Source organism: Octopus sinensis, linkage group LG13 (assembly GCF_006345805.1).
Source record: "Octopus sinensis linkage group LG13, ASM634580v1, whole genome shotgun sequence".
In the NCBI taxonomy this organism is placed as follows: Eukaryota; Metazoa; Mollusca; class Cephalopoda; order Octopoda; family Octopodidae; genus Octopus; species Octopus sinensis.
This window is the reverse complement of record NC_043009.1, coordinates 68,451,188-68,466,533: the sequence shown is the minus strand read 5'-3', so window position 1 is coordinate 68,466,533 and position 15,346 is coordinate 68,451,188. Positions and strand designations below refer to the sequence as shown.

Below are 15,346 nucleotides of genomic sequence, written 5' to 3'. Positions count from 1 at the left end.
ACTACTACTACTACTACTACTACTATGTCGGGTACATGTATCACCTGCTTCGGTCCTACAGTATCTCGTAGACTTACCACACCTGTGTTGGTATACATGGTTAATCTACTACTTCAACCTTGCTATTATCTGTTATACCTAATAAATCATGGTGGTAATCTCTTGATACTCAACAGATTAATGCAATATAGGTTGTTAAAAATACATAAAAATACATAAAAAAAAAACACCCCAAAAAATGAAAAGGAAGGAAAACTCTATTGGCGTCCTTTTCTTCTCTCTCTCTCTCTCTCTCTCTCTCTCTCTCTCCTCTCTTCCTAGTTTAAGTGCTTTTGTACACTTTGTCTTTGATCATGAGAGACTTCTAATGTTATGTCAATCGTGTTTCCTCTATGAAATGGTTAATGGGAAATTCTCTTATCACAGCTATTGATTGTATGCACTGATTACCATTGCAGTTGTTGCATAATTTAAGCCCACAAATAAAAGCTGTATTTGTTATCTTCATTGAGCTACTCTTATATTTGTAATATAATTAGTCAGTTGTACATCCACACTGGATTTATATATGTGTATATATATATATATATATATATATATATATATGACATGTGCAGTAGGTGGCTTGTCATTATGTTGTGGATTTAATTAGTAAGGTACATTAGCCAGCCGCCGGCTTCTGTCTGTTTGGTTATGAGATAGAGGCATCCCTCCTACTTCGTTATGATGTGGTTAGTGACAGAAAGATGATCAGAAGAGGCAACTGTAAAACGACTTGCTATTCAAATATCCATCACCATCCTTATCATCGCCACCTTCATTTTGTTTCCCATGCTGGCATGGACAGTTGGATAGAAACTGATGAGCCAGAGGACTGTGCTGAGCTCCGGTGCTCCAGCTGGACGTCAAACACTTTACAGAGTGTGCTGGGCAGTTTTTGTGGCACAGGCACTGGTGAGGTCCCCAAGGAACTTGCAATGTGACAAGACTTTTCTACTGAATGGGGGAGTAGTATTGAATGATGTGGAAGTATGATGCAGGAAGAGTAACGAGTGTCTTGTTGAAGAGGGAGATGTATGGCTTTATCAGCTGGAAAGAGAGAGAGAGAGTTGGTGAGGGCATACTCTTACGGTACAACATGTCTATTGAGAGAGAATAGGGATATAGTGGTTGGGTGGGTAATCATCGTAATTGTCATTTAATGTCTGTTTTCCATGCTGACATTGGTTGGATGGTTTGACAGCAGCTGGGAGCCACACCAAGCTCCATAGACCGTTTTGGCTTGGTTCCTAAAACTGGATGCCTTTCCTAATGCCAACCACTTCACAATGTGCACTGGGTGCTTTTTAAGCGGCACCATCACTTTTTAAGTGACACCATCACTTTTGAAGTAGCACCATCACTATCACTCACCAAGTAATCTTGCAAGACAAAACCCCTTCAACTGGGAGTGGAGAACATGAACTGAGGAGAGGATGGCTTTGTGCCAGTCGTGAGATTGAAAATGTAGAGGGACAGGGGTAGGCATCGTGTTGCTGGGTGGGTACATGGATAAGCCTGTTGGGAAACAAAAGGAGAGTGATTTGGAGAGTAAGGTGAAGAGAGAGCAATAATGGCAAAGATGTGAGGATTTGTTTTTGAGGGACATTTAGGGTGATGATAATAAGTGAGGTGGTACAGAGGTTTGGGATCGGGTGAGTGGACAGGAGGAGAAGGGACTAGCAAATGATGGAGGGAAATATAGGAGAGGTTTGGGGTCGAGGTGAGAGGGGTTGCAGTAAATATATGAGGTCAATGTAGTAGGTGATTGTGTATAAGCGAGGTGTTGATGGTGAGGAACAGCACAGAGGAGAGAGAGAGAGAAAGGGTAAGTTTGGAAGAATGTGAAATGCGTATGACAGATGATTAGAGATGGTGATTGAGATGGATGCAGTGGTGGTGGGGGGAGGGAGCAAAAGAAAGGTGCAAGAGTGGGTCAGGGAGGAGGAGGGGAAGATAAAGGATTTTTCTAAATCTATGTTTAAGGAAATATAGTCATGGATGATTCCATTGCTATATGTTTATGATCCCTGCTAGGAATCTAACCACATCAAGTGCATGCACGCATGCATGTGTGTGTGTATAGTTCAAAAGTGTATAAAAGACAGAGACAGGCAAAGGAACCACAAAGGTGTATTAGTCTGACAGTCAGGGAAAATGGAAGAAGTCTTTGATGCTTTGAGCCTGTGCTCTTCTTCAGAAAGGAATGAGGTGAGAGAAAAAGTATGTCTGCATTAATGGTGGCACATTTTGAATTATATTGCATACATGTGTCTGTGTGTGTGTGTGTATATAATGTATGTGTTCATGTGTGCATGCTTATATACACATGTAGGAAATCACAAGATACTCTACATCAAACTGAAGCTAAATGTTTATTTTGATTGTTGTGTTGGTGTTGAGCCTTTGACCAAATACCTTCATGAAAGGTCAGAGTTCAAACACTTTTCACCTTTAACCTTTTGTGATGAAGACTGGGTCTCTCAGTTGGTAGGACCGTATCTGCAACACTCAGCTCTCGGAATTGGCACCAGCAGCAACAACAACAACAAGCCAGGACATCTCTCATCAACTGATGATGATGATGATGATGTGATTGATTGCCAAAAGATATTCTATTTGTGGAGCTGGAATTTGGCATGTATAAATGAAGTCTATGAAGCATAGGTGTGTATAAAGAAAGTATACACACATTCTCTCTCTCTCACACACACACATTCACAGCAGTTAATTACCATTTGGAAAGGGACATGCTCAGTTGTGCCTTGATCATTCATGTTATTATTTTTTGGTGATTATAAGAGGAAGAATGTATTGTGGAACCCATTCCCCCTCCATGTAGGTCTGCTTGGCCAGGGCTACTGACATGGAGCTAAACTGAGGCACCTGATCTTGTGTATCTAAGACTACATTGTCCAATGTGTCCTCCCCTTTTTAAGAGGGTAGGTTGTCATTTGAGGTTGACTGGTTGCTGTTTCTAACGGGTGGAGCGACTTCATGAAATTCGTTTTGTTAGCTTGTCTTATTCAAAGTCATAAGAAACGATGAAGTTGGGGGGGGGATCATTTGTTATCTTGAAGATCCTCCTTGTGTCAATAAAAGAAATTGGAATTGCTTATGGAAATGTGGGTCATAGGCTTAACCAGTAAATCATCATCATCACCATAACCATCATTGTGTCGGGTGCTGGTGCCACATAAAAAGCACTCAGTACCTTCTGTAAAGGGGATGATATTAGGAAGGGCATCCAGCTGTAGAAACTATACCAGAACAGACACTGGAGCCCAGTGTGGCTCCAGCCATAGAAACTGACATTGGCGCATGATGCAACGCTGGGCTCACCAGATCCTGTCAAACTGTCTGAACATTCCCATTATCTCATTTAATGGCTGTTTTCCAAACTGACATCAGTCAAAGACTGTCTAACACTTCAACCTTCTATTCTTTCGAAGCCCATCAACACCACCACCACCTCCATCACCACTTTTACGTTTTCTACTCCAGTCTCAACCAGGAATCGTCTCTGCTGCTTTACAAGCCTAACTCTTATCTTATTGTGCCACCCTGTATCTTACTGTATTTGGAATATATAGAAGTACAGAGATGAAGAGGGTTGCTTCTCAGCTGCGTGGGTTCTGGCTTTAGAAAATCTGCCTCAATAAACGCAGTCTGACCCATGCAAGTATGGAAAAGTAGATGTTAAAAGACAATGATGTATAATGTTCCATTTTGATGTATGTTTTATCTTTGCATTTTTCCTCTCTCCCTAGGTACAGCTCGTCTCGGGTTCAACGCTTCAACGAAAGCCAATAGTGGAATCAAGTCTCCAGAGATGGAGAGGAAGAAATTAATTGTTCCAACTGTGGCTCTCAAGCAAGACTGGCGCCAGTTTGAATGCAAGACTTGGCACTTAGAACCTACAGTTCGGTATGTATGAATAAATACAGGAATTCTAATTAATAAACAATGGGTGCAAAGTTACACATTTTATTGTGAAGGGGAACAGACGACAAGGTACTTTGTGAACCTGGAAAAGATGAGAGGAAAAAAAGGGGATTGTAGTAGGGTTCAAACTGAGAACATAGAAGCTGTTTCTTTACATTCTGGGTTCAAATTGCTCCAAGGTTACTTTTGCTCTTCATTTCTTTGGGGTCAGAATAAAGTACTAATACTGAGGTCAATATAATTGATTTCTTTTTCCTTCCCTTAAAACTTTAGGCCTTCTGTTTGGAACGATTATTATTGTTACTGGACAATAATAGCTTCTATGGCTATTTATATTTCAGCCGAGTTAATTATTAGAATAGTCTTTTCTTGTTTGTTTGTTTCTGTGTAAGTCCTTCTCATATGAAATGTTGAACTTGTGATTCATGGGTTGTGAGATCAAATCCATGTTCTGTTTGTCTCTGTTCAGAACATTTCTTTATGCACTTTCTCACTTCATGTAAATGGAGCAAACAAGAAGTACCCTGTATTTCCAGCTGATCTATCTGTTACAGACTGGTCTGTTATCCAGGGAAAGATTGAAATAAAGATTAAATCTCTCATGGTCTAAATAGAAAAAGATGAGCTTAAAAATTATAACATTTTTGATGTAGCCTTGCTTTTTGTCCCAAATGCCTCTTGTCTAACATCTGCCCCTATCCAACTTGTCCAATTTCTTCTTATTTAAATTTATTTCTCCTCTGGTCTGGATCTCCCCCACTCTTGTCTGACTCTGCACCCTTTTGGTCCGCCTTCCCTGCTTCTGGTCCGGCTTCCCCCCTCTTGTTTGGCTCCCCCGGCCCGTCTTCCCCCCATGTCTGGTTTCCTCTCTGGTCCGGCTCCCCCTTCTGGTCTGGCTCCCCACTGCTGGTCTGGCTTCCCCAATCTGGTCTGGCTTCCCCCCCTCTGGTCCAGCTCCCCCTCTGGTTCGGCTTCCCCCTCTGGTCCAGCTTCCCCCCTCTGGTCTGGCTTCCCCCCCTCTGGTCCAGCTCCACCTCTGGTTCGGCTGCCCCCTCTGGTCCGGTTCCTCCCCTCTGGTCTGGCTTCCCCCCTCTCCCATCCGACCCCACTCTCATCTAACTTTCTCCTTCCCATTCTTCCCGTTGTCCAACTTTACCCTCTTCTCATTCTCCTTCGACCCTATTCATTTTCCCAATTCTCTCTCTTTCAGGTTGGTGCATTGGGCTAGTCGCCAGATTGATCCCATTGGAGTTGACTATATTTTACAGAAGCTCGGTTTTTCTCATGCCCGTGTCACAATCCCCAAATGGATGCAGCGTGGTTTCATGGATCCCATGGACAAAATGTTGGCAGTCCTTGTCAATAAGTTAATGATTGTGCTCCGAGACAAACCAAACGCTGCCGACGAGGACACTTGAGACAAACCGGACAGTGTCTTGTCTTGTGGAGACTTGACAAAATGACTTGAATCACATCTGAATCACATGAACATACAATGGCTGTGCCTCACTGAAGTGTAATAATTTTACCTCTCCTCCTCCTCATCATCATTACAGCCACAACAGCAGCCATCATCATCATCATCATCACCACCACCATCATCTCATAATATCAATAACAACAAGAACAATAATAATAATTTTGATATACTAAAGAGGCATGTCATTTATTCAATGATTTGAAGCAACAAAACAAGAAAACAAATCAGCCTTGAAGCAGGTTGGTGTCAGAATTGAGAGCAGCACATCAGACAAAATACCTTGTGATATTTGGTAACAAACAATCCTTTACGTTCTGAGTTCAAATCCTGCTTAGGTTCGCTTTGTCCTTTATCACCCCGAGGTTGATAAAAATAAGTCCTAGGGTCAATGTAATCAACTGTACCCTAGAAAGTGAGGCCTCAGCATGGCCCACAGTCCAATAAAAGAAGCCAGTTAAAGAACAAATGAACGAAAGCATTTTTAATTGTTTTGTGGAATGGTTTCTACCAAAACATTAAATGCTGCAAGAAGTAGAGGGAGCTGGCAGTAAACGAATCGTGTGAGAATTTGGAGGGTGTGTGTGTGTGTGTGTGTGTGTGTTGTTTTTTTTTGTTTAAGTCTGGATTGGAATAAAACGGGATGGAAGGAGTTTGTGAATTTGAATGTTTGTGACACAGACAGAACTAGTGTTTTGGTGTTTGGGATCATATGGGTATTAAGAATTTCAGGAAAAGCAGTGTGTGTGTGAGAGAGAGTGTCTGTAGCTTGCTTAGCAGTGCAGAAATCTGTTTCTCAAAATCTTATAAGAGTCAGTTAACATACTTGTGTTTATAAGTTATAAGTGTGTCCCTATACAAACAAGCATACATGCACATGATGAATGCAATTGCATGTATATATATATATACACACACACACAATTTATACGTGTGTGTGTGTGTGTTTGTGTGTGCTTGTTTTATTTTTAAAAGGTTCGCAGTAGCTTTGAACTGTTTCTGGTCCTTGCGCCACCCATTGACTGGTCGAATCTTTTCACCCTTACTGTCAACCTTTTCCCACCCAGAAGTAAATGTGATACTCTTATTTAGTGTGTTGAGTGAAAGTATTTCAGTTACTGTTGAAGTGTTTGGGCTCTTCTTTCTTTACATAACATTACATAAACACACACACACTCACGATTTTTCTAGCTGCAAATATGATGTATGTGGTTGTATATGTGCGTGTGTGTGTGTGTATGTATATATATATATATATACATATATACATGCATGTATGTATGTATAGATAGATATATATATAGCATTTTGTTGCATATGCATATGTGCACACTGATGTTTATAAAATATATGATAATTCAAAGTGAAAAATATTAATAATATTAATAAACAAAAAAAGAAAAAAACCGATGTCATCTTTTTCCTGCCATATTTCCAATAAGTTAGTTTCTGTTGCCATGGTGCTGTTGTGTTTTGTCGAGTCACGGTGACCAACATCCAATGTTGTTTGATGTTTAAATTTAGGAAATAAATAAATAAAATTATAGCCAGATATTTTTTAAGAAAAGTAAAAGTAAAAAAAAAAAATTAATAAATATATATGAATGACTCTAATAAAAATATATAACAAAACCCCAAAATTGAGTCGGTCAGTGTGAATATTTGCTTTGTGGAGTTGTTTCTGTTGTTAGGAACTAGAAGATTAAGATGTTGTGTATGGATATGTGTGTACATTATATGCATTTTGGTTGTACAAATGAGAAGAAAGTACTCAATACACATGTGGAAGTGTTTATTCCCCTACTACTCATCAGATGTTAATTACACTTGCTCTTCCCTTTGTTTCTTGCATGTTTTTGAGGCAACACTTCAGGGCGCTTCAAAAATTGCCCAAAGTGCCTTGCAGAATTGCCTTGAAAAGCATGCCAAAAACTTAAGAGTTGCAAGTGAAGGAAGCCTCTGTTTTTGATAACATATGTGTTTGTGTGTGTTTCAGTGAAGTTTTGTTGCTTTTTTCCCCACTTTTCAATATTTACCAGTTTTCGTAAGAGATTGCATAAATCTGGAGAGGATGTTTGAGAAGAGGAGAATCCAAATTTGGTGAGTCTGGTGCATTGCAGGGAATATATAAATTATTGGACTCCATTCTGAAAATATATTTAAGAACATAATTTAGAAGAATGCATAGAAAATTGAAACCTTTCATATTTTTCTGCATGATTTCAGTAATGTACTGAATTGGGGATTGTATTGGTGCCCACAGAAACCAGATGCCATAAACTACAAACAACTCCTCTAGAAAGCATTCGGTCCTTTAGCATTTGGTCCTTTAGCATTTGGTCCTTTAGCATTCGGTCCTTTAGCATTTGGATTTCTCTGTCAAATGCAATGCTTATTTATTCACATTGTTTTGGAATAACTACGCATTGTGTTAGAGCTTTGTGATTTTGATAATGTGATTTCTCACTTGTAGAATGACATTGTAGTGTAGGCGTGAGAGGTCTGACCCGGCCTGTCTCCATGTCAAACAGGTAGGATATTTGAATTGGATATGGGTGCTTTAAATGCTAAAGGGTAAATGTGTGTGATTATCAAGGCCCCATCCCTTTGCTTTTTTTGGTAGCATCTGTATTCATTCAGTGATCTTTCATTAGAAGGACTTTCTCAGGTTCTACATCCATTCTTTAAATGTGAATTATCAAAATGATGACCAATTTTCTGTGTAATTACATATACAATAGGCGCAAGCATGGTTGTGTGGTCAAGAACCTCAGGGTTCCAGGTTCAGTCCTATGACAAGGCTCCCTGGGCAAATGCCTTCTGCTATTACCCTGGACCTTGTAAATTAATTTGGTGAATGGAAACTGTGTAGAAGCCCATCATATATATATTTGTGTGTCTCTTTGTGCTTATTTTCCATTACCACTTGACAACCGGTGCTGGTTTGTTTATGTTTCCTGTAACTTAATGGTTTGGCAAAAGAGACAGAATAAGCACCAGACTTTGAATATTAAGTACTGGGGGGTTGGTTTGTTCTACTAAACCCTGCAAGGCAGTTCCCCAGCATGACTGCAATCCAATGACTGTGGCCTGTAAAAACTACAAAAATATAGGTGACTGTGATAGAAGTTTACTCTCCAACCATAAGGTTATGGCTTTACTACTTTAGGTAATCGTCTTCTACTGTGAGACAATCGTAGCCTTGTGACTAGGAATGGTTAAAAAAGAAATGTGGTAGTCTGTCAGACAGGCTACATACATCAGTAGTTCAAAGAGCCAGCATTGTCACACACTGTGTTGTATTACTTCTGCCTGAGAGACCAATTAATTGTAACGATGCGTCTGTGAAACAATCATTGATATTATAATTCATTGTTGAAATGAATGGCTGCAGGCCTGGCTGTGTGATTAGTGGTCTGCTTCTCAACCATTATGGTCTTAGATTCAATAGCACTGCATCAGGGAAGTGTCTTCTACTGTAGCCCCAGACCAACCAAAGCTTTATGAATGGACTTGGTAAATGGAAACTGAAAGAAGCTTCTGTGTATGTGTGTGTGGTGTATAGGTGCAGTTGTGACTGTGGTAAGAAGCTTGCTTCCCAAGCACATGGCTCCAGGTTCATTTCCATTGCATGGCACCTTGGGCAAATGATTTCTACTATAGCCTCAGGCCAACCAAAGCCTTATGAATGGATTTGGTAGATGGAAACTGAAAGAAGCCTCTGTGCGTGTGTTGTTTGTGTGTATCTGTCCTTGCCACCAATTGTCGATTGGTGTTTGTTTACATCTCCGTAACTTAGCAGTTCTGCAAGGGACTGATAAAATAAGCACCAGAGTTTAAAAACCAGTATTGGGGATGTTTTTATTTATTTATTTTTTTGTGACTAGAACCCTTCAAGGTGGTGCCCCAGCATGACTACACTCCGATGAAAAGGTAACTGGGTTGATTAAACATGAAATACATGTTGCTGAAGCTGAGAGTTTACCTCGTGTATGTGTGTGTGTGTGTGTGTATATATATATATGTGTGTGTGTGTATGTCTGCATGTGTGTGTGAAAACTAAATGTTCATTCATGTTGTGTTTATATGACAATCAATGTATTATTGAAAAAAATGTTTTTTTCCTCATTTGTTTTGAAAACAACTAAAATATAGCTTAAATTGAAAACTGTATTCGTATTTTTTCTTTTATCTCTTTTATGTTTCTTTCCATCTTGTTTCAGGTAAGATCTACCATTTGTTTTCTTATCTATTTTTTGAAAATTATAATTGTTATAATAACGATGATTATTATTATTATTATTATTGGCTGGTTAGCTGGCAGAATGGTTAGCCTGCCAGACAACCTACTTGGCAGCTTTTCTTCTGGCTGTTCAAATACTGCTGAGGTTGAGTTTGCTTTTCATTCTTTCAGGGTAGATAAAATAAATACCAGTCAAGTACTGAGGTCAATGTAATCAACTTCTCCCTCCCCTCAAAAAACTGCTGGCCTTGTGACAAAATTTGAAACCTTTATTATTATTATTATTATTATTGAGGTGGTGAGCTGGCAGAATCGTTAGCATGCCTGACGAAATGCTCAGTGGTATTTCATCCATCTTTCCATTCCGAGTTGAAATTCTGCCAGGGCTGACTTTGCCTCATCTTTTGGGATCAATGAAATAACTACCAATGAAGCACTGACTTTGATGTCATTGACTGATCACCCCAATCACCCCAACCCCACCTGCAAATTTCAGGCTTTGTGCTTAGAGCTGAAAGGATGAGTATTACTATTATCATCATCATCAGCCAGGTGGCAAGTTGGCAGAAACATTAAGGCAGCAAGCTGGCGGAAACGTTAGCACGTTGGGTGAAATGCTTAGCAGTATTTCATTTGCCATTACGTTCTGAGTTCAAATTCCGCCGCAGTCAACTTTGCCTTTCATCCTTTCGGGGTTGATAAATTAAGTACCAGTTACACACTGGAGTTGATGTAATCGACTTAATCCCGTTGTCTGTCCTTGTTTGTCCCCTCTGTGTTTAGCCCCTTTCTGAACTCCACTTTACCTTTCAAAGTTGATTAAATAAAGTTCCAGTCAAGTACTGATGTTGATTTTAACTAAACCCCACTCATCTCAGAATTACTGGCCTTATTCCTAAACTAGAAACCCTTATTATTATTATTAACACCATTTGAGCATGGTTGTTGCCAGTACCGCTTGACTGGCTCTTGTGCCAGTGGCACATAAAAGCACCCACTACACTCTCGGAGTGGTTGGCATTAGGAAGGGCATCCAACCGCAGAAACTTTGCCAGATCAGATTGGAGCCTGGTGCAGCCATCTGGCTCGCCAATCCTCAGTCAAACCATCCAACCCATGCCAGCATGGAAAGTGGACGTCTAAACGATGATTATTATTATTATTATTATTATTGCAGCATTTTGCTTGTCGCTACGTTCTGAGTTCAAATTCCACCGAGGTTGACTTTGCCTTTCATCCTTTCGGGATCAATGAAATAAATACCAGTTACACACTGGGGTCGATGTAATCGACTTATTCCCTCCCACAAAATTTCAGGCCTTGCGCCTATAGCAGAAAGGATTATTATAATTATTGATGTTACCAAATTGTCAGAATCAAACACCAGCAGGTTTTTTTTTTGTTTGATCTCTTTACGTTTTTTGTTTGCAATTCTGCTGAAGTCCTCTTTCAATGTTTGTCCTTCTAGAGTGTCTAAAACAAAGTGCTGATGTCAAATATTGAAGCCATTTGTATTCCCCAAATGCTGATCGATGTTTTAGAAAGATGAAAGTATTATTTTACCATGGCAGAACTGGAACTCAGATAAATTAAGCACCAGTTGCATACTGGGGTCAATCTAATCGACTGGCCCCCTCCCCAAGAATTTCAGACCTTGTACCTAGAGGAGAAAAGAATTGGAACTCAGAATGTAAAGAAATGCAGTTAAATGCTGCGAGGGGCATCCAATCTGGAACTCAACTACTTCTGACAGTTCACTACTTTGATGAGGATGATGATAATAAGGATATCTTTTATTTGCCAAACAGGTACCAGATGAGAGGGGATGTTTTAGGGAAGAGTTTATAATTTGTGTATGTGGGTGCGGGTTACATTATATTTATATAAAATCATGGCACTCTGTCGGTTGTGACGACGAGGTTTCCAGTTCATCCAATCATTGGAACAGCCTGCTCATTTATTAACATGCAAGTGGCTGAGCACTCCACAGACACACATTCCCTTAATGTAGTTCTCAGGTAGATTCAGCGTAACACAGAGTGTGACAATGCTGGCGCCTTTGAAATACAGATACAAGAGAAACGAGAAGAAAGAGTGAGAGAAAGATGTGGTGAAAGAGTATAGCAGATTTTACCACTCCCTGCCGGAGCCTCATGGAGCTTTACGTGTTTTTGCTCAATAAACACTCACAACGCCCTGTCTGGGAATCAAAACCACTGGGCCATTGCTCTTGCACATTTATATAAAAGGTGAGGAAAAGAAAGCATAAGGATTGGAAAATGAGATAAAGGTAGTCAAAGTATACTAAGGCTAATCCAAGAACCCTACAGATCCAACATCTTCTTAACCATTAAGGGCACAAGTTCTCCTGCATCTGTTGTTCTCCATTTTAAAGGTGTAGGCTTAGAGCAGGCCCATTCATCCTAATCCTTTTTGCCAGTCACCCAACTTTTGGTAAATTCACTGGAAGGGAAGAGAACTCTTCTCTCTCCACCCTCACTTTTGTACCCAATAATAAGGGGATAACGATTATAACGAGCAGAAAACCCTCTTTATGGCCAGTACTCCACAATATTAACAGAGACAAAATAAAATGAGGGAAAGACAGGAGTCACTCAAAAAACCTGCCCACAAATAATTAACAAAAATAAAATAATGACAGGATGTAATCATCAAGGGAAAACTATACAACAAATGGAATGAAATAGCTCACCACGTGATTGCTGGGAGTAGCTGTGACCAAGTTCAAATACACACACAGACATGACTAAGGGGGGATTTCCTAAGTCCACTGGGTAAGATGCCATGACTTCCCTGTAAAAATTAACGAGAAGGGGCAGAAGCCCGTAGCAATTGGTGCACAGTTAGGACCTAGTTAATGTCCAAAGCGTCAAGAGACCAAGGCAAGCCATGCAGATGTAATTATCATGGACAGGAATGGGAATGTATGGACCTTGAGAGACATCTTGGTGCTTTCTGGCCAAAATATTGTGGAGTAGGAAACAGAGGAACTGTTGAAGAACGAATATCTTGAAGCTAAAATATGCAGGATGTCGGGTATAGGTGTGGCGGTGCGGTTAAGTGGCTTGTGTATGTGCGTTTATATATGTATATATATATATGTGTGTGTATATATATATATGTATGTGTATATATATGTATATGTATGTGTATATATGTGTGTATATATATATATATATATATATATATATATATGTGCGTGTATATATGTATATATATATATATATGTGTATATGTGTGTGTGAAGTAAATGTAAGGATAAGCAAGTTAGATCAATACATAGAGTATATTGAATACATGAAATATAAAAATAACAGACATGTTTACATATAAAAAGGTTCGACTCCCACAGAAAACAAATGATACAGAGAATGAAAGGGGTTGAGGAAAAGTATTACAAATCCAACAGCTGTTTCTTGAGGGTTTGGCAGTCCATAATAATGTTTGTAGATTGATTCCATCATAGGATGAGATAAGCCTCCGCCTCCAGTGAAGTGATCTTATGTTTGAGATGTTAAAGGAGAGAAGTTCAAGTGAATATCCATCTACCCATACTCGAACCTCTCATCACCCGGCACAAAGCCACCTTCCTCAATATTACTCCTGCCCTCCCCTCCCACTCAGTTGGGGTGCCTTGTGAGTTATCTGGTGACCTCATGGCCGCTGGGGCCACATAAAAAGCACCTAGTCCACACTCTGTAAAGTGGTTGGCATTAGGAAGTGCATCCAGCTATAGAAACCTTGCCAAAGTGGGTAGTGCAGCTTGGCATGGTCTTCTGACTTTACCAGCTCTTGAAAACCATCCAACCCATGCCAGCATGGAAAATGGACATTGTGTGACAATGCTGATGATGGATTAGATTAAAGAGGATTTAGGAATCTGAGTGAATACTGGCCAACAGAGTGCATAGAAGCAGACAGTTTTCCTTAAAGGAAATTGTATAGAAATTGTAATTCCAGGAATGATTTGTTAGTCCCAGACTATAAAACAGTAAATGTAATAGTTGAGGTGATGAGGAAATGGATGTAATGCCATCATCTCCATTCTGGGATGAATTATTTTTATATGTACTCATGCGCTTTACAATTGTTTCATAGCAAAGCAATGCTCGTTGCATAAGTTACAATATACACAGCCAGCTTATTGGAATTGCTTTTGATTTCAATATGGAAAGAAGTGACTTGCGTGTTTTATTGTACATTGTCCACCCTTTCTCATCTCTACTGGATGCCATACAGGGTTGAAGCTTACTAACTTGCTACACTTGGATCCTTGGATTGTTACGCCCATTTCTCTTCAGTTCCTCTTACATTCATGCATATATATATATATATATATATGTGTGTGTGTAACTTGTGGTTTTATGCCTCATGCTTCTATGATTCTTTAAAATACAGTCTTTCTTTGTTTGGTCTCTCTCTTCCTAACTGCTTATTAATTTGCTGAAGCTCATAGTTCATTACCGGTTTTGGATTTTTTTTGTGAATGTAAAACAATTTTAAAAGAAAAGAAAAAGAAAGAGAAAACGAATCGAAAGCAAAGAAAACAAAACAAAAACCAAAAAAATCCATTAATGTATTTTTTGTCTCTGTTGCCTTTTTTTAAAATTTTTCTTCTCCATTAAATAAGCTTTTTTTTTCTTTTTTATTCTCAGATAATTGATGTGTTCACCCACAGTTGTTGGTGTTGTTGTTGTATTTGTTGTTGTTGTCATCCTAAATGTAACCTGAATGACACATTTTCTTGTTGGCTTAAGACTTCAACTTCTGATGCCAAACTTCTGTTCCATGCAGCCTCTGGCAACAGCTTCCTTAATGAATTTCTATTTCAAATACACACACACACACACACACCTCTGTTTGCATACACACAAATCTACATAGATATCCATGCACACACACACAAAACATAGACATATACATCTACATAGATACACACTCCTACGGAAACATAAATGCGTTTGTATAAACTCATACACAGACACACCTACCTATATAGATACACACACAGTGTACTTAGACACGCACACACCTACCTTCAGAGATTTTCATACCTACATACACACATACACACACACACATATATGTAGACACACACCTGTATAGGCATACATATATTACATATATTGATATACATACACACTCACACACACACACCTATATGGATTCATACACATACAATGTACATAGACATGCATACACCTTCCTTCAGAGATTCTCATACCTACACAGACACATGCACACACACACACACACGCCTATGTAGACACACACACATGTATAGACATACATATATTACATATATTGATATACATACACACTCACACACCTATATAGATACATACACATACAACGTACATAGACACGTATACACCTACCTTCAGAGATTCTCATACCTACACAGACACATACACACACACACACACACACACACACACACACACCTATGTAGACACACACACACATGTATAGACGTGGATATATTGATATACATACATTCACACACAAACAAACAACAACATCCAAGCCTCTTGTTAGAATCATTGATGTTTGAACTTCAGACGTGTTCATCCAAAATGTCTGAAGCAAAAAACGATTTTGAGCAGCAAAACCCAGAGACT

At 39.4% G+C, this 15,346-nt stretch overlaps 1 protein-coding gene across 13 annotated transcripts in view; it reads left to right on the top strand.

Moving 5' to 3' along the window:
- The window catches only part of LOC115218343 (transmembrane protein KIAA1109 homolog), a 275,576-nt gene extending 269,816 nt beyond the window's left edge, over nucleotides 1-5,760 (top strand). For all 13 annotated transcript variants that reach the window (XM_029788097.2, XM_029788096.2, XM_036508510.1 and 10 more), the window contains 2 exons: nucleotides 3,810-3,966; nucleotides 5,195-5,760. In XM_029788097.2, coding sequence (XP_029643957.1) covers nucleotides 3,810-3,966; nucleotides 5,195-5,402 — 365 coding nt within the window. In that variant the 3' untranslated portion in view covers nucleotides 5,403-5,760. The remainder of the gene's footprint in view (nucleotides 1-3,809; nucleotides 3,967-5,194) is intronic.
- The last annotated feature ends 9,586 nt before the right edge of the window (nucleotides 5,761-15,346 follow it).